The 24,352-nt window shown below is 63.8% G+C and overlaps 12 protein-coding genes across 12 annotated transcripts; 9 read left to right on the top strand and 3 right to left on the bottom strand.

Annotated features, from left to right (window-relative positions):
* Positions 1–1,235: 1,235 nt before the first annotated feature.
* COLE_07833 (uncharacterized protein) lies at positions 1,236–3,161 on the top strand (the record flags this gene model as incomplete). Its single annotated transcript, XM_018422559.2, has 2 exons — positions 1,236–1,621; positions 1,667–3,161. The coding sequence occupies 2 exons, from the start codon at positions 1,236–1,238 to the stop codon at positions 3,159–3,161; spliced, it is 1,881 nt and encodes a 626-aa protein (XP_018280408.1).
* A 1,503-nt stretch (positions 3,162–4,664) lies between these two features.
* Positions 4,665–6,826, bottom strand: COLE_07832 (uncharacterized protein; the record flags this gene model as incomplete). Its single annotated transcript, XM_018421246.2, has 2 exons — positions 4,665–6,420; positions 6,567–6,826. 2 exons carry the CDS (start codon positions 6,824–6,826, stop codon positions 4,665–4,667), a joined length of 2,016 nt encoding a protein of 671 aa, XP_018280409.1.
* A 1,568-nt stretch (positions 6,827–8,394) lies between these two features.
* COLE_07831 (uncharacterized protein) lies at positions 8,395–9,065 on the top strand (the record flags this gene model as incomplete). Its single annotated transcript, XM_018425238.2, has 2 exons — positions 8,395–8,407; positions 8,440–9,065. 2 exons carry the CDS (start codon positions 8,395–8,397, stop codon positions 9,063–9,065), a joined length of 639 nt encoding a protein of 212 aa, XP_018280410.2.
* Positions 9,066–9,113: 48 nt separating this feature from the next.
* On the top strand, positions 9,114–9,647 carry COLE_07830 (uncharacterized protein; the record flags this gene model as incomplete). The annotated part of the gene is made up of 1 exon (XM_018425239.1): positions 9,114–9,647. The coding sequence occupies one exon, from the start codon at positions 9,114–9,116 to the stop codon at positions 9,645–9,647; it is 534 nt and encodes a 177-aa protein (XP_018280411.1).
* A 151-nt stretch (positions 9,648–9,798) lies between these two features.
* Positions 9,799–10,979, bottom strand: COLE_07829 (uncharacterized protein; the record flags this gene model as incomplete). The annotated part of the gene is made up of 3 exons (XM_018422560.2): positions 9,799–10,182; positions 10,222–10,344; positions 10,377–10,979. 3 exons carry the CDS (start codon positions 10,977–10,979, stop codon positions 9,799–9,801), a joined length of 1,110 nt encoding a protein of 369 aa, XP_018280412.1.
* Positions 10,980–11,248: 269 nt separating this feature from the next.
* Positions 11,249–12,473, top strand: COLE_07828 (uncharacterized protein; the record flags this gene model as incomplete). The annotated part of the gene is made up of 6 exons (XM_018422561.2): positions 11,249–11,314; positions 11,438–11,477; positions 11,510–11,633; positions 11,669–11,811; positions 11,876–11,941; positions 11,983–12,473. The coding sequence occupies 6 exons, from the start codon at positions 11,249–11,251 to the stop codon at positions 12,471–12,473; spliced, it is 930 nt and encodes a 309-aa protein (XP_018280413.1).
* Positions 12,474–12,749: 276 nt separating this feature from the next.
* On the bottom strand, positions 12,750–13,490 carry COLE_07827 (uncharacterized protein; the record flags this gene model as incomplete). The annotated part of the gene is made up of 4 exons (XM_018422562.2): positions 12,750–12,827; positions 12,866–12,942; positions 13,007–13,110; positions 13,429–13,490. 4 exons carry the CDS (start codon positions 13,488–13,490, stop codon positions 12,750–12,752), a joined length of 321 nt encoding a protein of 106 aa, XP_018280414.2.
* A 1,323-nt stretch (positions 13,491–14,813) lies between these two features.
* COLE_07826 (uncharacterized protein) lies at positions 14,814–15,587 on the top strand (the record flags this gene model as incomplete). The annotated part of the gene is made up of 1 exon (XM_018427111.2): positions 14,814–15,587. One exon carries the CDS (start codon positions 14,814–14,816, stop codon positions 15,585–15,587), a length of 774 nt encoding a protein of 257 aa, XP_018280415.1.
* Positions 15,588–16,214: 627 nt separating this feature from the next.
* COLE_07825 (uncharacterized protein) lies at positions 16,215–17,995 on the top strand (the record flags this gene model as incomplete). Its single annotated transcript, XM_018422563.2, has 2 exons — positions 16,215–16,336; positions 16,615–17,995. 2 exons carry the CDS (start codon positions 16,215–16,217, stop codon positions 17,993–17,995), a joined length of 1,503 nt encoding a protein of 500 aa, XP_018280416.1.
* Positions 17,996–19,007: 1,012 nt separating this feature from the next.
* COLE_07824 (uncharacterized protein) lies at positions 19,008–20,777 on the top strand (the record flags this gene model as incomplete). The annotated part of the gene is made up of 1 exon (XM_018422564.2): positions 19,008–20,777. One exon carries the CDS (start codon positions 19,008–19,010, stop codon positions 20,775–20,777), a length of 1,770 nt encoding a protein of 589 aa, XP_018280417.1.
* Positions 20,778–21,480: 703 nt separating this feature from the next.
* COLE_07823 (uncharacterized protein) lies at positions 21,481–22,107 on the top strand (the record flags this gene model as incomplete). Its single annotated transcript, XM_018422565.2, has 1 exon — positions 21,481–22,107. The coding sequence occupies one exon, from the start codon at positions 21,481–21,483 to the stop codon at positions 22,105–22,107; it is 627 nt and encodes a 208-aa protein (XP_018280418.1).
* Positions 22,108–22,718: 611 nt separating this feature from the next.
* On the top strand, positions 22,719–24,312 carry COLE_07822 (uncharacterized protein; the record flags this gene model as incomplete). Its single annotated transcript, XM_018426501.1, has 2 exons — positions 22,719–23,095; positions 23,127–24,312. The coding sequence occupies 2 exons, from the start codon at positions 22,719–22,721 to the stop codon at positions 24,310–24,312; spliced, it is 1,563 nt and encodes a 520-aa protein (XP_018280419.1).
* Positions 24,313–24,352: the final 40 nt, after the last annotated feature.

The raw sequence follows: 24,352 nt of genomic DNA, 5'->3' as shown, positions 1-24,352 counted from the left end.
GACTGATGACGGCCAGCCTGCCCAGCTGGCTCTGGCACAAATAGCATCGGCACCCGCCGCCCGGATCCGCCGTCTGCCGCGACACGGCGTCGGCCTGGTCCGACGCCTCGGATCCGGCGCGCAACCGTGAAACGCGGCGGGCGCATCTTGCTCGTCTTGTCTTGTCACTAGCCATCGCGCTCTGCGTCCGCGTTCCCATCCCCGTGCTCTGTCGTCACAAAAAAAAAGAGATTGTCAAGGCCTTGAACCGGCCGAACGAGACAGTGACGTCCCAGGCTACGGAACCAAACAGTGATGTCAGGTGACGTCAGGCGGGAACACGGAAGCTTTTGGCGACATGCATACCACTCGTTTACGAGCATGGGTGGTCGCGGCGCGTCGGCGGCGCGGGGCGGGGGGGGGGGGGGTGGCGTGGGCGTGGGCGCGGGCGCGGCGGGGCGTGGGCGTGGGTGTGGGCGGCGGGAGTCGCGTCGGATGCTAAGCGAGAGTGAGAGTGGCGGAGGCGGAGGGCGATACGAGGTTTGGCAGGGAGCGTGGGAACTGCGTCGCAGAGGGGAATGGAGCCCAGGCGAGGCGTGGAGGGAGCGTGGTAGTCGCGTGGGAGTCGCGTGTATTCCGCGTGTCACTCGCGTGGTAAGCATGAAAGCGTGAGAAGCGTGGCAAGAGCATGTGACAGAGTACAGACAGAAGGAGATTGGACAAACGGAGACGGTGAGCTCACATGCCATGATGACGCTGTTGTCCAGTTCCAGACCATGACAGCACCGCCAGGCCGCCAGCTTGTCGGACACGGCCATCACGCCTCACGCCTCACGCCTCGATGCAATTGCAATACGCCGTCGCGCGCCGACACATGTGCCAGGCTGGCGTCAGCGGAATGAGAACATTCACCACTCTCTTGCTTGTTCTTTTACATCACACTTGTCCAAACCAACACTCCTCTCACGCTCACCACCTAGGCCTTCCCACGCGCCACCTCTCCACTCCCCACTCCACTCTACTCCACTAGATCTCTTCTCATCTTGTTCTAGATCTCTCTTTCTCACTCTGTCTCTCCACTCTTCTTCTTCCCACCCACACCATCGCTTGCTTTGCCCATCACCCACCATCTCATCTCCCATCACACTCATCATCCATCTTGCGCTTGCTTCCACCTCCCCCTCCTCCTTATCACCCCACCTTATCGCACCATCGCCCATCAACTCTCTTCTTGACACTCGCACATCCTCGTCACCATGTCCCGCCCCGTCATGCCCATCAATACCCAGTCCCCCTCCTCCTCCTCCTCGCGCAGCGCCTCCGGGCGCCCTCGCATCAACGCCCTCTCCCCCCTCCAAACATTCTCCCCTCTTATGGCAGAGGCTGACCTCCCAAAAGTCAAATCTCCCACCTTCTCAACCTCCTCCCCTCACAGCATGACCCCCGCAAGCATGACCCCACGCACCCCACGCAGCCTCAGCCGCTCAGGCAGCTTTACAAGCCTCTCTAGATCACTCAGCAAGCGCGACTTGGCATTCACAAGCCGTCGCGCCGATCCTGACACGAACGACAGCGCCGGCATCACTACCCGTCTCCTCCTCGTCAAGGCGCCACCCTCTGCCCCAGACCGCACCTTGCGCAAGTACGTCCCTCATCCCGCCACACACCACCCAAGCTAACTCCCCAGGCGATCCCAGTCGTCGTCATCCCTCGCGGCTGTCTCCTCCTCATCTTCTCCCCCGCGCAACACGCAGCCCCAGCAGACCGCCCGCAAACGCTCCTTTGCCGGCGCATCGTTTGGCGGCTTCGGCCCAATGACCCAGCTCAAGCGCGATGCCTCAAATCCCGACCTCTCCGCCGCCGCCGCCGCTGCCACTGCCACCGCCATAGACAGCTCTCCCACCGGCGGGCACGGTGGTGGCGGCCTGACTCAGCTCCAGCGCGCACCTTCCCTCTCTCCTGAAGAAGTCATGGACCTCGCGCGCGGCATCATGTCCCCAGTAGCAGCATCTGACTCGGGCCCTGCCACCCCCGGTCGCCACCGTAGACGCAAGTCGACCGGCACGTTCAAGAACGCCGTCGGCGGAGGCGTGGTGCACGCCGAGCCCGAGCCCATCGCACTCGAACCCGTCGAGTACGTCGAGATGGACGCCGGTGTGCTCCTTCCCTTCCAGAACCGACCCGAGGAAGTCAAGGAACTGCTTGACCACCCCAACAACGCGCACCTCTTTACCCTCCTCCACCAGACTTTCCCACAGGAGCCGATGCGCCCGAACTGGAAGGACATTGACGTTCACGAGTGGAACTGGGACGAGTTCTACGCCCACCTCACCACCGTTGACCGCGCCGAGTGCCCCGACTACCCATGGGTCGAGCTTGCGCGCGACGCCGTGCGTCATCACAGCGTGTCGCTGTGGGAAAAGCTTGGCACTTGCCTCGGCTGCGATACCGAACTCATGATGGCAGGCGAGGAGGACGAGACGCCCGCGTCCTGGGGCGGCCTTGGTCTAGGCGATGAGGGAGACTTTGACCCCGACCAGGCGCGCGTGTGGATCGAGGGGCTCGAGCCAGTGGACGCTGAAGCCGAGGAGCGCAAGCTCACCGCCGCGTTTGACGACGACGGCGAGTTTGGCGCCGCTGGAGGCTTCTCCTCCTCCATGGCGACGATCGGGGAGGAGAGACACACTCCCTCGGGCCCGACGCCGGCGCAGCGCGCCGGGCGGGGTGAGATCCCCGACTCCTTCCCCTCTCCAGAGGGGCGCAACCAGCCTCTAGTACAGGACTTTGCCCTCGCGTCCTCTGCGTCGTCCGCGTCGTCCTTCAACTCGAACTCACCCCTGCGCAAGCGCGGCCGCAGCTTCGTCGGGCTGTCAATCACGACATCCGCGCCGTCGTTTGCGCCGCGCACGCCGGGATCGTACGACGAGCGCGAAGACTACGTGCAGCAGCGCACGGCTGGTAACCCCCTCTTCGTGAGCAGCTTCAACACGCTGTCGCTCGAGCCGACGCTGGGCCGCAAGCAGAGCACGACGACATATGGCGTACCTGCGGCGCACGCGGACTCGTTCAGAGGCTTCCAGAAGCCGGGGGACCGCATGCTGCGCCGCTCGAGCGGCACGGGGCTGAGCGAGAGCGCGATCACGTTCGTGAGCGACTCGAGCGTCGACGGGCCGTTCAGGTAGAGTGTAGTAGACCGTTGTATGAATGTTAGTATGAGTGTAGCAACGGCGCGCGTAAGGCACCTCGCAGAACATCAAGGTGCACTCAGCCCCCGATCGGTCAGCTGACGAGAAGTGGCACGCGGTTATCGAGGGACCACTTACACCTCTATCTCATTCCTCGCGCCGTCGTTCCCACCCACGTCGCCGAAGCAGCACATGACGAGCTAGATCCTCGGCTCGCCTGCGCCCGCGCTATCTTGTTCACGCACCCCGCAAGCGTCATGTGCTGCACCAGCTGACCTGCGGCGCGAGGGATATATGTCGCCCTCGTCTCTGCGCATTCGCATTCTCACCTCTCACCTCTCACCTCTTACCTCTTCTTTCATCACCCCGTCTCACACCCAATCACTCAATTGACAGCGAAGATGGCCGCTCAGTCCAAGTAGGTTGTCTCCTCCCTCCCAATCCCTCCCGACACCACCGCCTCTCTCCGCCTCGTCATCCCTCGCTACCCTTTGCCCTTTGCCTCCCTCTCTCCACACCCCCACCGCCACGCTCATCCTCCTCTCCCTATCGTCCCCCTCGCCGCTCACTCTAGACCTCTCGACTCGCCCCCCGAGGGCATCGACCCCGCCCACGTCCGCCCGACCAAGGGCCCGCGCCGCAACTCGTGCGAAGCCCGCCCAGGCCTGATCCAGAGCACGCACCTCGCTCCGCTGAACGAGGGGCTGATGGCGGATGTAAGCATCCTTTACTTCTCCAACTCCTCCACCCCCCCTCCAACGTCCCATGCCACGAAACCCCGCTCACCCCAGGACTCGCCCAAAATGGGCATCGACCCCGCACACATAAGCCACACCCGCGAACGCCGCAACTCGTGCGAGGCCCGCCCGGGCCTCATCCAGAGCACGCACCTCGCGCCGCTCAACGAGTGTCTCATGGCGCAGGACCGTGAGTCCGCGGCGGGGACCGACTGGGCGGACCCTGCACCCGCCCTCCTCCGCTTCCACCTTGTGCGCTAGGCTGATCGTAGGTGAAAACTCGTCGTCGACCAGAATGACCAAGTGAGCGAAAAGCGAAATGGAAACGCGAAATGGAGGAAACGAAAACAAGGAAATGAGGAAAACAGGAAAAAACAAGTGTGGTGTGGAGTATAGCGAAAATGCGGAAATCAATGAAGCACGTAATTTGCGACGACGGAAAACCCAGCATACTTGATCTAGTGTTATGCAGCGGTGACTGATGCTGGTCGTGACGTACTCAAGGTCAAGGATGTGTGCTATTCGGGAGAGTGCGCGGCTCAAGCCACTGTGCCACTTGAGCATTGTGCCACGCAGGCCAGTGTGCTATCCAGCCAGTGTGCTCTCGAGCATTTGTACTGCTCTCGAGCACTTGTACTACTACTCAAGCCCCAGTGCTACTCAAGCCAGCGTGGCCCCTCCTGCATTTATGCCCTGTCCAACATGTCGCACCAACCCTTGACATATCTTCTGATCTACAACTGAATACCCATTAAACCCCACCCTACAGCTTTGCACTGCCGCGCGCACCCTCCGTCCCCGCCTGCCATCCCTCCACCACGCCCCGCGCAACCTTGTGCGCAACCGCCATACTCGTAACCATAGGGTTCACGCCCGAGCTGGTGGGCAGCACGCTCGCGTCCGCGACCCACACGCCCGAGACGCCATACAACGCGCCGTCGGGATCGCATGCGCCGTCCGCCGGGCGCGCACTCATGCGGTTGCTCGCCATCTGGTGTGCGCTGCCGTAACTCGCCGGCCGGGTGGTGCGCACGAGCTCGGTCCAAGTGTCCCAGTCATCGCCGTCCTTCCAGCTCGGCACGCCGCGGCCGCACACGATAATCTCTTGCGCACCCAGCGCGCGCAGCATCGCCGCGGCCCCCACTGTCCCCGTCTGGATGTTGCCCGCGTCCGTCGCGGACACGGAGTAGTGCACGGCGGGCTCGCCGTGCGCGTCGAGCTTGACGCGCCCGCAGTCTTTGTCGCGCGTAATCACGATGAGGCCGAGCATGTGCGAGTGCCGCGCCAAGCGGCCCTTGTGCTCCGCGCCCCCGGCCCACGGGAGCAGGCTCATGCTCACGACGGGCTGCATGATCCCCGTCTCGATGCGCGGCCCATACCCTCCCGGCGTGAGGTTCGCGAACTCGCTCACGACCGACGTCAAGATCTGGCCCTCGGTCGGGTGCGTGTCCTCCTTGAACACGCCGTACACATAGTTCGTGGGGTGGAGGTAGATGCTTGCGCCGATGCGCGGGTTGCGCACGCGCGAGCGCAGCAGCAACGCCGGGGAGTGTATGCTTCCGCCCGCGACGATGACGCGTGGCGCCGGGAGCGAGGTCTCGCGCCCGTCGTGCAGCACGGTGACGCCGACGGCGGCGCGCCCCGCAAAGTCGATGCGGCGGACGTTGGCGCGCACGAAGCGCGCGCCGGCGCGCGCCGCGTCCGCGAGCCACGCGTGCACGCCCCCCTTCTTGCCGCCGGACACGCACCCGTTCGCGCAGTTGTGCCCGCACCCGTGCGGCGCGCCGCCCGCGTTCTGCGGCACGTCCGCGCGCGTGTACCCCATCCGCCGGGCGCCTTCGAGCAGCATCTGGTTCTGCACGTTGTGCGTCGGCGCACACACGCCCATCACGGCGCACACGTAGTCCATGTCCGCTTGGAACTGGGGGGAAGCAAAGTAGGGGAGCCCGAACTCCTTCGCCCAGCCTTCGCGCACCGCCGCAGGCGCTTGTAGGCTCGCGGCCCAGTTGACGGTGCTGCCCCCGCCGAAGACGGAGCCCGCGACGAGACCCACGGACCCGTCCTCCGTCGCGCGCAACACGCCGCACTCGTACATGTGCTCCAGGGCCCACGGCTCGTCATACGTCTGCGAGTGGTCGTAGTGGGCGCCTTTTTCGATCACGAGCACGCGCATGCCCGCCTCCGCCATGGCTTTGGCGGCGACGCCGCCGCCAGAGCCAGAGCCGACGATGATCGCGTCCCACCGCCCCTCGGCGGCTTGGGAAACAGTGAGGAACTCGAAGCCAAAGTAGCTCTCGGCAAGCGGCACGGGCTTTGGGTCGTACCGCATGACTTTGCGCACCGTCGCCGAGTTGCGCAGGTACAGCGCGATGCCGAGCTTGACGAGCGAATCGTAGATCTTGCGGTAGGTCGGGATCACACTCGTCTTCCACGACAGCAGCTGCTTCTCGCGCACCGCAATCGGCTGCGACTCGAACGGCGTGAACGAGCCGGTGAGGGCGAGGGAGCCAAAGTAGCCGCTGGTGTTAGGTGTGTCGGTTGTTTGTCTCTCTTCTCCATCGGCACTGCTTCCCATGCTTGTTCGTGCCGACCTCCGCCATTCTCCGTCGACCTCCACCGCCCTCCTGCATCCACCCCCTCCAGCCCACCTCCTTCGCACACTCACCGCATCAGCCCAAGCACCGTCTTGAGCTCGGCAATCTTCTCAGGCGCGAGGTGCGCAGCAAGGAGACTCTGCAGCTCCTCCCGCACGCCCGGCACCTTGCTGGGCACTTCGGCCGCGTAATCCGCCACGACGTCGATGTCGACCTCCTCCGCGAGCCCCGGGGCGCGCTTGAGCAGCTCCTCGACCGACATGGAGGGGATGACCGTGTCGAACACGGCCATCATGGTGCGCACCTCGTCGCGCGTGAATGCCTTGGGCATGGCGGGATCTGTGATGGAGTGGATGCGGCGAGAGGAGAGGAGAAAGAGAGTGAGGGATGAATGGGCTAGCGTGAATGGCGAGGGCGCTATAAGACAGCGCTCTTCCAGCGACCAGCGTGCGCCAGACGGGCCCCGCGCCCAGGTTGCCGGAACCGGTTGGGCCGAGTTGCCGGTCACACGGCGATTATTGCCCGATAAGCTGCCCTCATGTCTCATGCATCACAATGCATCGCGAGGCAGGTGCTCGGCAGGTGCTCGCCGCGGCAGAAGGTCGCGGCGCTTGCCGCTCGCCCGGAGGCCGGAGAGGGAGACTACGGTTATCTCGGCATTGGCAGGCATGGGGAGGCAGTGGGAAATGCGACGAGCATGAGATCAGCTTGGGCTGTATGAGACGCGGGAGCTAGCGTGTCGACGCCTGCAGTCCTCGAGATCCATTGAGCAACACACGTCGTGCTCCTGCAAGTCGTTGTCGACTCTTATATCGCAACACAGATCGCGCCACTCGCTTCACGCGGCCAGGCCATGTCCGGCGGCATTGATCTCGTGAATAACAAGCGCCGAGGCCGAGGCCTGTGCGCCCCGCAAAAGTCGGCATCCATCGGCACCGCCCGCGACGGCCTGCCAGTGTCGAGGAGCGCGTAGCCACGCACTTGTGGCACGCTCGAGCACGATCAAGCGTCGGATCCGCCTGTCTGCGCTGCAATGTGTCCCACGCGGTCCATGGAGATGGCTTCAGGACGCGGCAACCTGCACCAGGTACGCTCCACTCGGCGTCTTGCCGGCAGATCTGCTGCTCCCACCATCGGTGGCGTAGTGGAGATGGATTGTGATGGTCCGGCGAGCCTCGTCTGGAAAAGCAACCAAACAGCTGCCATCGACGCCCACCAGGAGCACCAGGTGCGGAAGGCGGATGTCCATGCCCCGTCGTGGGGCCGAGTCAGGTTTCAGGTCCCACGGGGTGGCGGCGGGGATACAGGTGGTTTACAGGTTGCGCGCTCGTCAAGCACTGCCAAGATGTTGCCCGTGGAATTTTAGGCGCCGGAGTACCGACTCGACAGCCAGCCGCCCCGCAGGCCATCATAAGCAGGCGAGCGGGCCTGCTGCCCACGCCACCCACCATGATCCCATTGGAACCGACCGTGTCCCGCGCCTCGCGGCGGTCACGACACAGCGAGCACGACCTGCACCCGTACACCGAGCAGTGGGAGTCGCACGGCGAGCCCTCGTCACCCCGTCACTCGCTGCACTCGCTCCGCTCCCGCCCCGCCCACATTCACCCCACCGCCCACCACCACCCCTCCGAGCTTGAACGCACCACATCCCCCCGCCCCGAGACAGTGCACTCGATCGAGGAGGCGGGGTATGCCGCGCCCGTGCCGCTCGGCGACGGTGTGCTCGAGTCGGCGGTTGCGCCGTTCCACTCGCGCCCGGACGATGCCGTCGAGCCCGGCGGCGGGGGCGGCGCAGTCGACGAGGCTGCGCGCATCGCCGAGCTCATTGGCCCTCCGCCAGATGGCGGCCGGGATGCATGGCTCTGTGTCGTCGCCGCCTTCGGGCAGCAGTTCGCCATGTTTGGCCTTAGTGCGTAGGCTCAGCGGCAGCGCTAATCCCAGTGACGGCCAACGGGCAGCTGCAGGCCTATTACTTGAACAACCAGCTGCGCGAGTACTCCAAGTCGGACATAGCATGGTTCGGCTCGATCCAGACGCTGATCGAGTTCTCGTTCGCCATCTTCACCGGCCGCTACTTTGACATCCACGGGGCGCGGCTGCTCGTGTCGAGCGCGACGCTGCTCGCGTTCGTCAGCGTCATCGGCCTCGCATTCAGCCGCGAGTACTACCAGTTCTTCCTCTCGTTCGTGCTCTTCGGCTTCGCCGCGTCGCTCATCTACGCGCCGTCCGCCGCCGTCGCGAGCCACTGGTTCGACAAACGCCGCGGCCTCGCCATCGGCTGCATCGTCGCCGGCTCCGGCCTCGGCGGTGTCCTCTACCCCATCATTCTCGAGCAGCTTTTCCGCCAGATCGGATACCGCGACACGATGCTGTTCGTGGGCGCCCTCAATTTCTTCCTCATGTTCCCCGGAATATGGTGGATGAAGACGCGGCTGCCGCCGCGCGCCCCGCCAAAGTGGAGCGCGATGAAGGCGCCATGGAAGGACATCCGGTATGTCGTGCACGTCATCGGCGCCGCGCTGTTCGGCATGAATGTCCTCGCGCCCTACTTTACCGCCATCTACTAAATGGACAGCAACAATGTGCCCAAACATATCTCGGACTATGCGGTCGCCATGGCGCTCGGGGGCTCCCTCGTCGGCCGCTGCATCTTGGGCTGGTTCGCCGACATCGTCGGCGTGTGGAAGGTGTTTGGCGCTGTGGGCCCGGTCTCGGGAATCATATTGTTTGCGCTTTGGCTGCCTATTGTAGGTACTGCGCCGGCCATCGTCGGCCTCATAGCGTACGGTATGATTTCCGGCTCGTGGTTCGCCCTTCTCCCCGCCGCCACCGCCACCATCTCGCCCGTGCACGAGGCCGGCATGCGCTTCGGCATGCTCATCTCGGCGCTGGCTGTGCCGTCGCTCGTCGGTCCGGTCATCACGTCCGCACTCATCGAGAAGGGCAACAACACATTCAAGTGGGCAGCGGTTTGGGTCGGTATATGCTCCATTTTGACCGGTGTGGTTGTCAACTCGGTCCCCGCCATGACGTGGTGGCGGAAACGGATGGCAAGCAAAGAGGAAGAGACGGACACGGAGCTGGGTGCGGTCCCTAGCAATGTGGAGAAGTCGCGCGACGTGACGGACGAGAAGGCGCGCGACAGGTAGTTGGCACATCAGTTTGCCTAGCATGCACCGCTGTAACATCAGAGCTGTGATTAGTTGAGTGTTGACAAGGTGAAGCAGTGGACCGCTCAGTGGGCACAGCATTAAGAAGAAGACATAAGCAATACATATACACATGGAACGACCGCAACCCCTACCACTCCTCCTCCTCATCGAACGCGGGCGGCTCGTCTCCAAAGTCGACCCGTGTTTCTCGCCTCGTCTCAAGCGCTGTGCTCTCCTCCACCCCGGTCTCGCGCTCCATCTCCGCCAGCGCCGCTAGCTCATCCTCGTCCTCATCATCATCCACATCCGGCCCTGGGGCAAACAGCGGCCGCCTGTCCGCCGCAAGTGTCTCAGCACCTGGTGCGTACCGGAACGTCTCGTCGCCCATGCTCTCCTCCCCTCGCTCGATAAACGCGTCGAGCGACTCCTCCTCGCGCCGAGGCGAGCCAGCGGCTGACCCCTGCTCCTCCGGATCGGGAGACGGTGTGCGTGGCGGTGGGTGGAACTCATCGCGCAGACCTCGGATCGCGTTCTGGTGTCAGCCCAACCTCACGCCAATGCGCCGACATACAACCATTTGATTCTTGCGGCAAACCGCCTCGATACGCCCAATAGTATACCCAAACTCGCCCTTCGGGAACATGCCATGCGCCCAAACCTGGTACGTGTCCATGAGGCGCTCAAGGTCCGATGTCTGGGGTCAGCCCGCAATCTCTTGGAGCCTACCTCATGCCCCTTTCCCTTAACCTTGAACTTGCGCGCGGCGGCCACGAGCGCCGGAAACCCCTTCGGGCCCAGCAACCGGTCCGGGTCGACTTTAGCGATCACGCGCCGCCGCTTCGGCTCCTCCTCCGACGCCCCGCCCGCCGCGAGCGGGTCCTGCGCCGCGAGTGGGTCGTCGAACAGCTCGGCGAGGACGCGCGGCGCGATCCCCTGTAGTTCGGGGGTGGGATCAGGCACCCCACTCCCATCTGCATTGTCCAACCGCCTACGCGGGGCGGGCGCAGGCGGCCCACTCTCATCTAGAATGTCCAGCCGCCCACGCTCGGCGGCGCGGGTAATCTCTTGCAGGTCTCGCTGGAAGCCGGGCGAGCGTAGCAGTTCTGCAAGCGAGAACGGCGGGGGCGAGGGCGACGAGTCGTAGAGGCGCCGCTGCCGCTTCATCGGTCTCTCGCTGGACGTGGATTCGTCGTCGCTGATCGCGGATTCGCCGTCGCCGGACATGGATTCGTCTTCGCCGGACGCGGATTCGCCGTCGAGAAAGAGAGCTTCCTTCCGCCAAGGCGATGGGGGCGGCGAGTCATCGTTGAAGAGGTCGGTGAGGCTCATAGCTGCTGAGTGTGTATGACAGCTGGTTATTGTTGCGCGAGAGTTGGGAGTAATGTTGTGGAAGCCAGACGCGTCGCGTCGCGGAATCAGACCCACGTGCTCCATGGCGAGGATGCCAGTTTAGCCGCCCGGAGGGAATAGCCGGCCGGCCCGATAGCCGCAGAATGCCGTCCTGAACCGACGTCCGCAGTCAGCACCCACTCCCCACTTCGCTCTTCTGTGCAACTCGTTCTGCTCTTTCCACCCCAACTCCTCCCCAAGCACTCAGCATGGCCGCCCAGTTTACCCCTCCCGCTTCATTCGGTGTCGACGACCTCTTCTCTGTCGCTGGTCGCGTAAGTCTATCCGCTGTACAATCCGCTCTGGTCTCCGTACATCCTCATGTGCCACGGGCTCGACCTCGGTGGGCTGCGGCAGCGCATGATTGGAATCCCTCTTCCAGGATGCACTGACTCCAGACGGTTGTCATCACCGGCGGCGGCACTGGTCTCGGCAAGGGTGAGCCATGGCCCGTGCAGCACTGATGGCAGCCATCGCCAACGCATACGTCGTCAACGGCGCCAAGGTGTTCATCTCGGGACGCCGCGCCGAAGTTCTTGACGCAGCTGTCAAGCTCATCAAGCCGCAGGCTGGCAAGGGAGGCGACATCATTGCGTGGGTACTTCCCCCTGCCCCAATTTGACCTTCAGCGTACAGGGTGATGTGGGCACCAAGGCGGGGTGCAAGAAGCTGTACGAGGATATTGCGAAGCACACGGACGTCGTGGACGTGCTTGTCAACTGCGCCGGTGTCATGAAGAACTACCGCAACCCTACCTTCGACGTTGACAACAGTGAGTGGGGAGACGGGGGTGGACCAGGCTGGCAGAGTCGCGGGGGACCCCAAGCTGATGGCAGTCGACGCGGTCGCCAAGATGCTCTGGGACGGCTGTGACGACGACGACTTCAACTACACTAACCAGAGTAAGCTTTCTCGAGACACTCCACCCACCCGCTCACACCAGTCAACATCAACGGCGTTTACTTCACCACGGTGGCTTTCATCCCGCTCCTGATGAAGTCGGACCTGAAGTCTGTTGTAGTGATCGCCTCCATCGCAGGCCACATCCTGCAGCGCGCCGTCGGCTCCGTGTCGTACGGCGCCTCCAAGGCTGGCACGATGCACACGGCCAACCTCCTCGCGGGCCGGCTCTCGCCGGCCAAGATCCGCGTTAACACCATCTGCCCTGGCATCTTCCCGTCCGAGATGACGGGCACGTCGGCTGCGGAGGGCGGGCACAAGTACGACATCGGCAAGCCCGCGCAGATGGCTGCCGCGCGCAGCATCGTCGGACGTCCCGGTATGCCGCACGAGATTGTTGGCCCCGTCATGCTCCTCGGCTCGCGCGCCGGGTCGTACATGGACGGTGCGACGCTCGTCGTTGATGGCGGCCGCGCTCTGTCGGCGGGCATCAACGAGGGCGTGCGTATCAAGGAGGAGCTTATTATCAACTAGAGGACGTTTTGATAGAGCATGAACGTAGATGAATTGCCAGGCAGTCTGTGACATCGTGGACTGTGTGGGCACGTCCAGCATAGTTGGGGGTTTTGGGATAAGGGGGCTCGTGTTGAAAAGGCGAGTTGTGTGCTCTACCTGCAGTACTGCTTCCCATCACGTCGAGCACTGCTTCTCGTCACATCAGTGGGGGCTCAACACATCTCCGCGCGCTGTCAGCTGCTGAGATCCAACACCATACATGCGCGTCACAAATGGACAGGCGGCACTTGCGCGCTATCCTTGTTTAAACCCGCCTCCTTGTGTTGCAAGTTTCTTGCGTTCATAGAATGCGTCGACTCGTGATGCACCCAACTGTCCGTCAGCGCCTGCTACACCCCTCGCCAACTCACGTTCACGATGCGCGGACATCCATCACGGTCCTTCTCGAGCCTCGTACACTCGACGCAGTAGTATGCGTCCGAGACGGCTGACATTAGCTTGGCTCGCCTGGTCATATGCAGCACCCAGCACTCGCTGAGTCATCAACTCACCATGCGCGCCGCAGACTACACATCGCGTCCCGCTCTGCCCGAACGCGCACTGGTCGCAGATATGCACGAGTGTCATAGGGCGGACGAATGAGTCGCATACAGGGCTGGAGTTAGCATCGGACAGACTGAGGGGATAAGGGGGGGATGGGTGGATAGAAACAGGACGAGTCCGGCGCAAGCAAAGAGCGCGGTTCGCGATATCGGTACAGCATAGCACATGCGCAGCGTTGAATAGCATGCGCAGAGCTGTATGGCATGCGCAGAGCTGGAGGACATGTGCCGTGCTGAAGAGCATGAGGGCTGTGAATGGGGGCCAGAAGGTCCTGGTCGGCGCGGCCACTCGTCGCTACGCAAGTGATCCCCACTTGCTCGTGCAGTGTTGACGGAGAATACCACACACCGTAACAATGTGCTACACTCACCACTTGCCGTCACACTTCTCGCAGACGCGCCCGATAGCGACGCCGGGTTGCCGGCGGCACATGAGGAGATCTGTCGTCAGCTTCAATCACACTAATCGATGACAAGGTCGACCGCGGAGACATACCGGTGTGGTGCTTAGACTGCTGTCAGCTTACACTACGCAAGATAACTCACCATGTTGGTTCGGCGGAGGAAGTGGCGAGGATGGTGATGAATGAACTGGTAAGATGTGTTGACACCAAGATGTAATAAGTTGAGCGGCGAGTCGCTGACTCAGCGGAGTTGCGTCAATCTCCGCACCGGCCGCACACAGCCGGACGGAAAAACCAAAAGGTCGTCCTCACCATAGCTCAGTTGGTAGAGCGTCGGACTGTAATTTGATACCTTGCCTCTCGATAGAGAGGAGTACATCCGCAGGTCCTGTGTTCGACTCACAGTGGTGAGAGTATCTTTTGCTCCTGGCGCAACCACCCGCTCTCTCCAGCTCTGAGTTGCAGACGAAGAGCAACGGCGTCACTGTTACAGCACCCACCCTCTAGTCGTTGACAGGAGTGGGGGCCACGCTGCCTACGCTGGTCCTCATATAACTTTGCGACCAGCCCGTGGCCCGACTGTGCTCCTCGTCTCCCTCACTGCGGGCACTGCCCCCCATGTTCTTGTCACTCAAGCCACTGCGAGGTGCGTATTAACGCCCATAGGAGGCATACAGACTGTATGAGGGTAATGATCTTTGCTGTGTGACCAGGATGGCATCGGCTCACACTGAACACCGTGTCCGTCTCCCTTGTGAGCAGTCCAAGTGTCAAATACTGCATTTGGCAGTGACAGCAGCCATTCCCAACGGCGGTGCCCTCGCCAACGCTATGAATACATGTCCTAGATGTATTACAACACAGTGTGTCCTCTAGGCCTCTGCGGCGGTGGTTGTACAAGACTTATCCGGGGCGCCTACGCCCTCATTCCCGCCTTCTTGAGCACGTCGGCCGCCAATCCGCTGCGGTCCGGGCTCGTCCGCACGCTGGCACCGCCACTGAGCGTGTCAAACGCCCAGCGTCTGCCGGGCCACGCACGGCGGAACCGCACGACAGGGTCGTCGTGGACATCACCGCTCGTACTCTGGCGCGACGACGTCGAGGGGGGCGACTGCGACGCAGAGCTCGACAGCGTAGTGCAGCGCGTAAGGGAGGGGGTGGACTCCGTCGCCTCCCACTTTCCTGGCGCGCGGGCGCGCACGAGGCTGCGCGCGGCTTCGATGGCCGCGTCCACGCGCGGGATGGGATGGCGGAGGGCGGCGGCGGCGGCGAACAGGCCTTCGCTGACACACCCGTAGCTCGGGAGCCGGGACAGCGGGTCGCCGTCGTACCGCGCCCAGCTGGTGGGGAGGATGTGGAGGCTCTCCATGCGATGCAGGGACGTGAGGTCGTCCCGGAACAAGCCTGGCGTCAGTGCTGTCGCGCAGAGACGTACCGATGGACTCGTCGAGGCTCGCTTGGACTGCAGCGAGGTGGGCTTGCATGTACGTTGCGTTGGGGAGGGCGGTGGCCAGTGTGTTCGACGCCGCGCGCAGCCGGTCGCGAGAGGACAGCAGGGCGTGCCATGCCGCCACGAGGGTGGTGCGCGGCAGCGTGCCCCCGCGCCAGATGAAAGCCGTGAAGAAAAGACGGGGAGTGTGCGTGTGCGGCGCGCCGCGCCGCCGTGTTACGGTGTACTGCACAGTTGCGGAAACGCGGTGTTCCAGGCTTTGATACCACTTCGCTGTGGGAGGGAGGGCGGAGACAAACGCGTTGGAGGCGGATGGGTTCATTGGGGCGAGGGGAGAGGCGATGTCCGATGCAAGAGACTTGAGATGACAGATGGGGTGGAGATGAAGAAAGAGAGGAGATATAGGCTGCGGAGGACCAGCAGCTTGGTATGTATGTGGATGGAGACCAGTGGGAATTGGGCGAGGAGAGTGGTTGCAATGAGATCTGATGAAGACTGGAACTGGAATGAATGGAACTGCAGAGATGAGATGGTGGGAAGAGCACGTATGTTGTGTGCAGGGCGTCAAGCTCGACTCGGTCGCCGGCAGCGGCTTGCGTCGGCGCGACGTGAGCTCAGGCCTGCGGGCTGGAGGCAAGCATGGATTCAAAGCCTCGGGCTACGCAGTTTGTGCTGAATGCTCGAGTGAATTGTGTGTCAGTCGCGTGCGGATCATGTGCGTCATTACCTCATTCACTGTTCCTGCAGATCTCGGTATGTGCGCCGCCTCAACGGGTAAAGCGGCTATGTAGTTGTTGTTGAGCGGGGCGGAGAGATCAGCGTGATGTCGGGTGTGGCGGGTGGCACAAGGAGTTGCAGAATGACCAAGAGACATCAAAAGTTGCGGCCTTTTCAAGGATTGTAGTCGCAGCACGCTGACCGCCTCACTGCGACGCAGTAGGATTGGTCGCGGGGCTAATATAAATAGACGCGTTTCAGCGCAACAACTGGGTCCCAGCGTACGAGGAATGTGGCATCATGCGCTGCTCAACCTACATCAAATGCGATAGATCTGCCTCGGGACTGCATCTATGGCATGAAGGGAGGTGTCTAGGCAGTTCCAGTTTCCAGCTGCAACTTGGCTTCACTGCAAGGCGTCGGCGCCGCGAATCGAACGACGTCCGTGCGTCGCGGAGACCGCCGTGCCGCGCCCCTCAACACGGCCCGTGCGATGCAGCCACGCGTCAAAGTCTGGTCTGAGCGTTGAAGAGAGAGCTGAACAAAGCCTTTCTTGCTCTCATCATCACACACTCGTTCGCCAGACATGTTGATACTCGCCCTCGCTGCGGCAGCGCTTGCCGCATCCGCGATTGCACAGCCTGAAGATGGACACGATGGACAAGACGGGCAAGATGGCGCTGGGCGCGTTGGCCTGCAGAAGCGGGGGTGAGTTCGGACCGGCGTTCGGGCGCCGTGGTGCGAGGCGCGAGAAGAGAGCCTAGAAGGCCTAAAGCCTGAAGAGTTGGTGACGCGTCGCGCGTCGAGGGTACTCTGGTTTCTGGAGCCGATGCGGAATCATGGCTCTGTCGGGGATGATTAGAGGGACGGAAGCGGAGGACTCCCGATACGCGAGTAATCCTCCCGCGTCGGCGCTCAAGCTTTCTGCTCACCCATCACTATGCCGCCATCACCTGCCGCGCCTGACTGCTCGCCGCTAACACCAGATGGGGATGGAATCGGGCACGCTCAGCCCATACTCCATTGCACCTCCAGCCGCCTGACAGGGCGCCACTTTGCGCCATCGACAACGGCTCCGCCGTCAAAGCTCGCGCTTGGGGACGCAATGGTGTCCGCGCGGCAGGCCCGCGCCCAACGCCGTGTCTCACAAGCAACCGATACCCCGTCATCAACGTGCGGCAGACTATCGGGTCGACAACTTCCTCGCCGCGGCCCACCTCAACATCATCCCCGCGTCCATCCAGCTCCTCCGCGCGGCCCTCATCCTCCTCCGCGCCACCCTCCAGCTCGTCCTCGAGCTCCTCCGCTCCCCCGTCCAGCTCATCCTCTCCCACCCCATCCCCTACACCAACTACCACCGAGGAGCCGCCGACAACCACTACGGAGTCGAGCAAGACCAGCACGCTCGACACAACGACCTCGGAAACGTCCACCTCCTCTTCGTCCCGCACCACGCCCTCTCAGTCGCCGTCATCCAGCGCGCCGCCAGCCGCGCCTACCACCGTGCCAATCGGCGCCATCATCGGTGCCGCAATCGGTGGCGCCGTCGTCGTCGGCGCCCTCGCAGCTCTCCTCATTGTCCGCCTTAAGAAGCGGTCTCGCCGCCGCCCCCGCGACTCCCACCTCTTTATGGACCCCGACTTCCCCATCGCCCTCGACCCCTACTATCCTGTGCCGGGCACGCACTCGCCCGCGCCCTCTAACCTCGCCCGTAATCCCAGCACCGGCAGCATGACGGGCCTGACGAACCGGCGGTCGGGGTACGAGGGCTACGACAACGTCGAGTACGTCTACGCCGGGCCGGACGGATACTACGACCCGGCTACGGGAAAGAGTGCCGCGCCTCCGCAACGCGGCCCAAGTTACGTGCAGCGCGTGCCCGCGCGCCAGCCGAGTCTCAGCCAGGGCCAGTATGCGGCGTACGCTGGCCCGGGGGCTTGCATACCAGAGAGCGAGCGGTACGACTACGACGGCCACAGCCATGTCCAGCACGCACAGTACTCGCAGCCGCAGGGATACCCTGCTCCGGGCGGATATCCGCCGCAAGCCAACTACCATACCCAAGCACCGATGCAGCCACAAACAACTGGCGGATACCCGCAGGCCGGGTACTACGCCGCCGAGTACGCGCCCGCGCCCGTGTCCAACGCATACCCCGCCAGCCCGGCGCGTGGGCCGATGCGGGCGCCATCCGTGTCTACCAGCTCGCCAGTGATCATGGCGGCGGCGCCCGCACCCGCGCCGCCGCACGTGTCGCCCGACATGGTCACGCACGAGGAGGACGCAGGCGTCGTCCTCCCCACGACGCTGCCGCCGATGTATCGCGCCGAGTGGGCGCCGGGCGGTACGAAGCCGGCCAAGGGGTAGATGGATGCTTTTCGATCGCAAGCCGAGGAGGGAGCGAGCGGACGCGAGCAGGCGTTAAGTGTGGTGGGCCAAACACATAATAAGCATGCGGCACGGGATCTCGTGGTCACTGCCACGCCGTAAGCACCGCCCTATGTTTGATTTGTGGAGGTGTGCCTCAGTGTACCAGTTGCTGTGTTCAGTCATGTTTCCGCACTGTAGCGAGCACGACGGTTCTTGGGCGGTGGACAGCTTTTAGCTTGGGCGGCCATGTAGGGGAGGGACAGTTACGGCATAGCGTCATTTTGGCATGCCGCACCCTCGCACTAAGTGAAGTGCTAGCACCACACCCCCACCCGCGTTGTCTTGTCGGGCATGTCGGCGACGCCGTTCCGTCTCGGCGGAGAAGAGCTGCGCCATGCGGGCGCTATCGCTCGATACGAGCTACGGTGGAACAAATTGAGCCATGAGCTACGTAGAAGGGGTGCGCTGTTTTCGTGCGGAAAGACGGACTGGGACTGGGACTAGGAACATGTTAGGGAGACCCTCAAACATGGCTCTCTTCCGTAAATAGACACACGAGGATAGCGAGCAGGAGTCTGTTGGTGGAATACGACAGGATGGAGAGGGGGATGAAGAGAGAGAATGAAGAAAGAGAGAGAGAGAGAGAGAGAGAGAGAGAGAGAGTGGAAGAGCGTGGCTCGTGGATGATCGGCAGAGTTGTCGGAAGGAATCGTTGTGTGCAGACTCGAGTGGATGGAATGCTGAGCGGGGCGGTGCAACGCTTGTCATGTTCTTTCTTGACATCCTTGTCATCTCTCTCACCTTTCTCATCTCTCTCATCTCTGTCAGCGTTCCCATCTCTCCCATCATCCGTCTGTCTCAAGCATCATCTCTCTGACTCCACGACCGACGACTGCGCAACGACTCTTAATCAACATTCACACCCCAGCACACTCGTTTCCAACCTGCCCTCCACGCTGTGGCTCTCGACGCGTGCATCTAACTTTACGCAACTCACAACTCTGGGACCATGTCTCCTCGCCTAGTCGCGCGGTACCCCAGCCGCGGCCGCATGTCCAGGCGGCAAGACCCCGCCGTGTCCAGCACGTCGTCGCCGCTTCCTTCCACCCCCGCCGCTGGCTCGAGTTCAGATGCGCCCCCATCATCTGCGCCGCCCCCCTCCACGGACCCCTCGGCCTCATCCTCATCCTCCAGCCCGCCATCGACCTCCCCTCCGTCATCGACACCACCCACGAGTACACCCCCAACATCTACCCCTCCTACGAGCGAGCCTCCGACCTCTACCCCTCCCACTTCCACGCCGCCGACTTCCACGCCTCCGACGTCCACCCCGCCTACCTCGACGCCACCAACTTCGGAGCCCCCTACTTCCACTTCGACGACCACTGTCACTCCCCCACCGCCCACAAGCTCGACTACACAGGCGCCCCCTCCCCCGCCCTCGACATCCACGGTCGTCATAACGGAGGATCCCAACACACTCCCGCGCACCACTACTACCCCTATCAGTCCCACCACTTTTGTGCAGAACGGCACGACGGTGATCATTTCCAGAACGGCGACGGGGCAGATTCAGAGCGAAGTAGCTCAGACGGGCGGCAAGTCTACCGCGAACATTGGCGCGATCGTCGGCGGAGTGCTGGGCGCGGCGGCCCTCGTGGGCGTGATCGTGGGCTTTCTCCTGTTTTGCCGCCACCGACGGAGGAAGCAACGCTACGATGGTGTCCCGCAGATGCCCCCTCGTCCGAGCTGGACACCCCTGTCGCCCGTTGCGACGCTGCCCACGCTCAGCTCGGGCCCAGCCTACGAGCCATACTACGATGCATTTCAGCGCTACGACCAACCGGCCCCTTATGTGGATCAACAGCCGTCGGATGGTCGTGTCCGCTCGAACCCCAACTCGCAGTACTCGGCCTACTCGCAGCTCTCGACGTTGGACCCGTCGCCCGACTCGAGCACGGGCCAGCTAATAGGTGTGGGCGCCACAGTTGGCACAGCAGGCGCGGCCGCAGCAGTCGGGGCCGCAGCAGCCTCCGGCACGCGACACCGCGACGATGACGTCTGGCACGAGGCGCGCATGTACCAGGACCACTACTTGCCCGATCCCAGCCCCTCGATAAACAGGGCGGAGCACACCGGCACGCCTTCCTCGTCGTACGCTTGGGGCGCCGCCCAGCCGACGCGTAAGTTGGGCATGACGAATCCCGACCCCGAGACGCCCGACACGCCCAAGTCCAGCTACTTCGGCCTGTCCGAGCCGCGCGACGAGAGCCCAGGTGCGAGTGGCCCAGGGGTAGGAGCGATGGCGGGGGTGGGCTTGGGCGCAGCCTCTGCTGTGTCCTCTAGACCGGGCACGACGATGCCCTCACCGCCTCGGCCCCCCAAGAGCGAGCGCCGCCTGAGCGGCTCACCGCTCGTGTTGCACACGAACCTCGCGGACCCGCAGATGGACCCGGTTCCTCTCTCCGCGGTGCGCCAGAGCGAGGGCGGCACAATGGACTCGGACCCCTTCAAGTGGGACGCGATCAGCGCGGCACACTCCGCACTCACCGCCAACGCCGCTGGCCCCTCGCAGCCTGGCCTCGCGATATCACCCCCGCCCGGTGCGGAGCAGCCTTCCGCCGGGCGCCTGCCCGTAAAGAAGGACCTGACGCACGACATGCTGCGCAGACAGGATACCCTGCCGCCGTACAACCCGCAGTGGGAGAACCGGCTGAGCGCGGGCACGTTCGGCGACATGAAGCGCGAGCTGCGTGAGCGCGGCGGAGACACAGCCTAGGACAATGCTGGCATAGAGGACCGTGTATTCTAGCAGCTAGACCAGGCGGCAATGTATAATACTTCGTCAAGCAACAGGTCGAGCAATTCCGATTCTAGGTGCCTGGGTCTGTCATGATTCGGAGTGGTGCAAGATTGCGGTATGCGACGTACCGTACCTCATGTGCCGCGGCGGGCCCAGTAACCCACCGCGAGGTCAGCTGTCGTCGTCTGCCCACCCACCAACGCCGTGGCGGAATTGCACACGGGTGGCGAGTGGAGTGACCGACATCCCGACTTCAGACTATACCAGCTCATCATGGTCCCGCAGCCCCCTCCTCCCACTCACTTTCTTCGATCTGCTAACTCGACACGCCGTCGCTGACACCGCTCCGCTCCGCCACGCCCCTAACCCACCCCACGCCACCACCATCGCTCCTGCAATGCCGGGGCTCGACCACACCTCCTTCCCGCACATAATGGACGCGATACTCGTGCACGCCCCGCGCTCCGCCCTCCTCGCGCTGCGCGCGACCTCGCGCGCCTTCCGCGCGCTAGCCGACGACCGCCTATGCTCCCACGCCGAGCTGCACGTCACCGCGCCCAACTCGTGGCGCGTGCGCACCGCATCCGGCCCGCTCCCGTGCATGCCGGGCGACGTCGCGGCGCCCTGCCTGCGCGCGATCCGCGTGCTGACACTGCGCACGCCGGCGTCCCAGATGCGCATGGCGCGCAAAGACCTGCTCCTCCCCCCGCTGGCGTTGGACGCACACACCCTCGTGCTCCCGCACCCGTTCCGGCTCGCGATCGACGACCTCGCGCCGGCGCTCTCGCGGCTCGTCGTACACGCTGCGCTGGGGCGCAGCTTCAACTGCGATAAAACCGGCTGGTTTTTCCCGCCCACGCTCGAGGCGTGTGTTCCCCCCTGGGCCGTGAGGTATGCGCTGCACGTCGCCGTGCCGCCCGACGAGCCGGAGCTGCATGCCACAAGGTGCGCGTTCTCCGTCAGCCGACTCCATGGGCAGGACAAAGGCGAGGAGGAGGAGCAGAGCGCGCGCGACGTCGTCGTCGTCTTCCGCGTCTCGCCGGGGCGCGCGGCGCGCGCCATCCAGCCCCCCCGCCCGCTCGGCATCCTCCACGACTTCGCCGAGGCTGCCGCGGACCATCCGGCGTGGAGATGGACCGTCGTCGGCGTGCAGGAGATGGCGGAGGCTGCGCCGCACGCCGTGCCCCTCCAAGAGGGGGTGTATGCGCGGTTCATGGATGTCGCGGGGCCGGCACAGGTGCGGTTCTGTACGGTGGCGGAGTATGCGCGGTCTGGCGAAGGGTTGCTCGAGATCGGGGAGGCGTAGGACGTCTGCTCTACGCTCTACCACGGCTGCCAACGCTGGTGATGGTATCTACCGTACATCGATCGAGAAGGGCAATTTGGAGGTCGGTGGTGGCATGTTGTCATGGCCTGTCCATTCTGGTACGGCAAGGGCTCAGATCATCGCCGATTCGGCGACGCAGGCATTATCAGAGTTCACTGGAACACATTGGCGCAGCTCATTCCACCATCTCTAGTCGGGCACCAACATCAATCTACACAAACTATGCCGTCAGCGTTCCAGTGTCGAGCCGCCGACGCCACGAGGGGCAAGTGTGTGGTATGTTTTCAAACATTTCCTGTGTTTGCAGTGCGCCACTGATCAGCATCGTCTGGCCGCGGATCAGGGGAAACGGGAGCGAGGACAGCCTGAAACTGCTTCAGGATGCGCAGTCCGTCGCAGAGTCCCCCAAGCCGTGTTCTATCGGGTACCTGTGTTCCTGGCCCGCGGATGGTTTAGAAAACAGGCCACCCCTCGCTCTCTTCTCTCTCTCTCGTCGTCCCCTCACTCACTCTGCAGTGTGTGTGAATGTCCGCACTTCGCGGCCAGCTTCCTGCGATGCACGCAAGACTCTTGCCACCTCCTCATCCATCATGGCGCAGCCACCGCCTGCGCCGCGGCGCACACACATCACGATCCCCGCCGGCGCACTCTCGCCCACACTCAAGTTCTATCCCCCGACCGCATGGCGCCTCGACGGCGCATGGCACCTCGTCAACGCGAGCGGCGCGGGGATCTCCCACTCGTTCGCGGGCGACCGCTGGGCCTTGCGCGGCAGCACGCTGCTTACGGCGAGCAGCGGCGTGCTGCGCCTCGACGGCGTGGTCGCGACGGCTCCGCCGGGCGAGGGCGAGATCGTAGCCGCCGAAGCCGCGATGGGGTGGCACACGGCCGAATACAATCTGTCAGGATACCAGGGCGCGATGAGTGTGTATGGCGCGAGCGCGCGCGTCGCCGTCGACACTGAACAGTATGCGTGCGCGAAGCCGGGCTGACGGCAGTACCGAAGCGGAGTTCGCCGGGCTGGAGCAGCGCGTGCCGCTCGCTGAGCATGGCGAGAATCTTGTGTATGACGGCTGGAGCGCGGATGCAGCGGCTGCTGGTGCCGAGGGGCGTCTATCTCTCGACATTCCAGCGAACGTGAGCCTCTTCGCGCTCTCCGGCGCGTCCGGACCCGCCGGGGGCGTAGAGCTCGAATTCTCACCCCCGGTCTTCGGCCGCGCAGAGTTCACGGCCGATGCGCTCGACCTTGTCAACGACACGGCGCTCTTTACTGCACCCCTCGACCCTACGCTTCAGTACTCCGTAACCATTACGGGGCGCGGCGCCCGCCTCGCCGCCCTCCACTATTGGCCCGCCTTATCGTTCTCTTGGGCTCACGACGCCTGGGTTCCCCCCGCCCCGCTCCTCTCGCCCCCTCCACCCGCGGAGCCAGCCTCCTTCGCAGACCACCGCAAGTCCAACACCGGCGCGATCGTTGGCGGTGTTATTGGCGGCATCGTAATCCTCGCGGTTCTCATCACCGTCGCGCTGTGCGAGTGCCGCCGCGTCCGCTTCCTCTCTGCGCGCTACCGCCCGCGCCGCGGCGTCTCCAAGCGCGGCATCTCCTCCTCCGACCGCCTGGAGGAACGCTACTTCTCCGTCGGGAGTGCGGCGTCGCACGACTGGCACGGCGACGACCGCCCACATACCCCGTATCTGGAGTACAACGCATACCCCCGCTCATTGGCACGCACGCCAACACTGTCTCGCTCGCCGACGCTCTCCCGCTCCTCGCACTCGCCCGCCTTGGACCGCTCCCCCTCGCTCGCTCGCTCGCAGATCTACTCGAAATCCCGCACACTATCACCTTCGCCACAAGCCTGTGCCCCAGCAGAGATGTACGCGCGCCCGACGCTGGCCGAGAGCGCGAGCGTCGTCGAGCTCCCCCTCGACCTGCCAGACCTGCCGGACCTGCCGGACCTACCGCGCCCGCCGCCGGTCGAGGTCGCCCCGCGGCCGTCGTACGAGGTGCGTGTGCGCGAGTTCATGGGCGTGCCGGGGCGCACGGGGCGAGAGCGGGTGCGGTCGCCCGTCGCTCCGCCACGAGAGCGGTTGCGGCAGCCGTCGCCTGTGGAGATGTGGGAGCCGGATACGATGAGCGTGTATTCTGCACGGACGGTGGGGACTGTGGGCAAGGCGTTGTAGTGGTTGTATAGTGTTGAAGAGCGGGCGGGGCGTGTACAGT

This window comes from Cutaneotrichosporon oleaginosum (assembly GCF_008065305.1).
Source record: "Cutaneotrichosporon oleaginosum strain ATCC 20508 chromosome Unknown ATCC20508_contig08, whole genome shotgun sequence".
In the NCBI taxonomy this organism is placed as follows: domain Eukaryota; kingdom Fungi; phylum Basidiomycota; class Tremellomycetes; order Trichosporonales; family Trichosporonaceae; genus Cutaneotrichosporon; species Cutaneotrichosporon oleaginosum.
The sequence above is the reverse complement of the archived record's forward strand: the minus strand, read 5'-3'. Positions and strand labels throughout refer to the sequence as shown.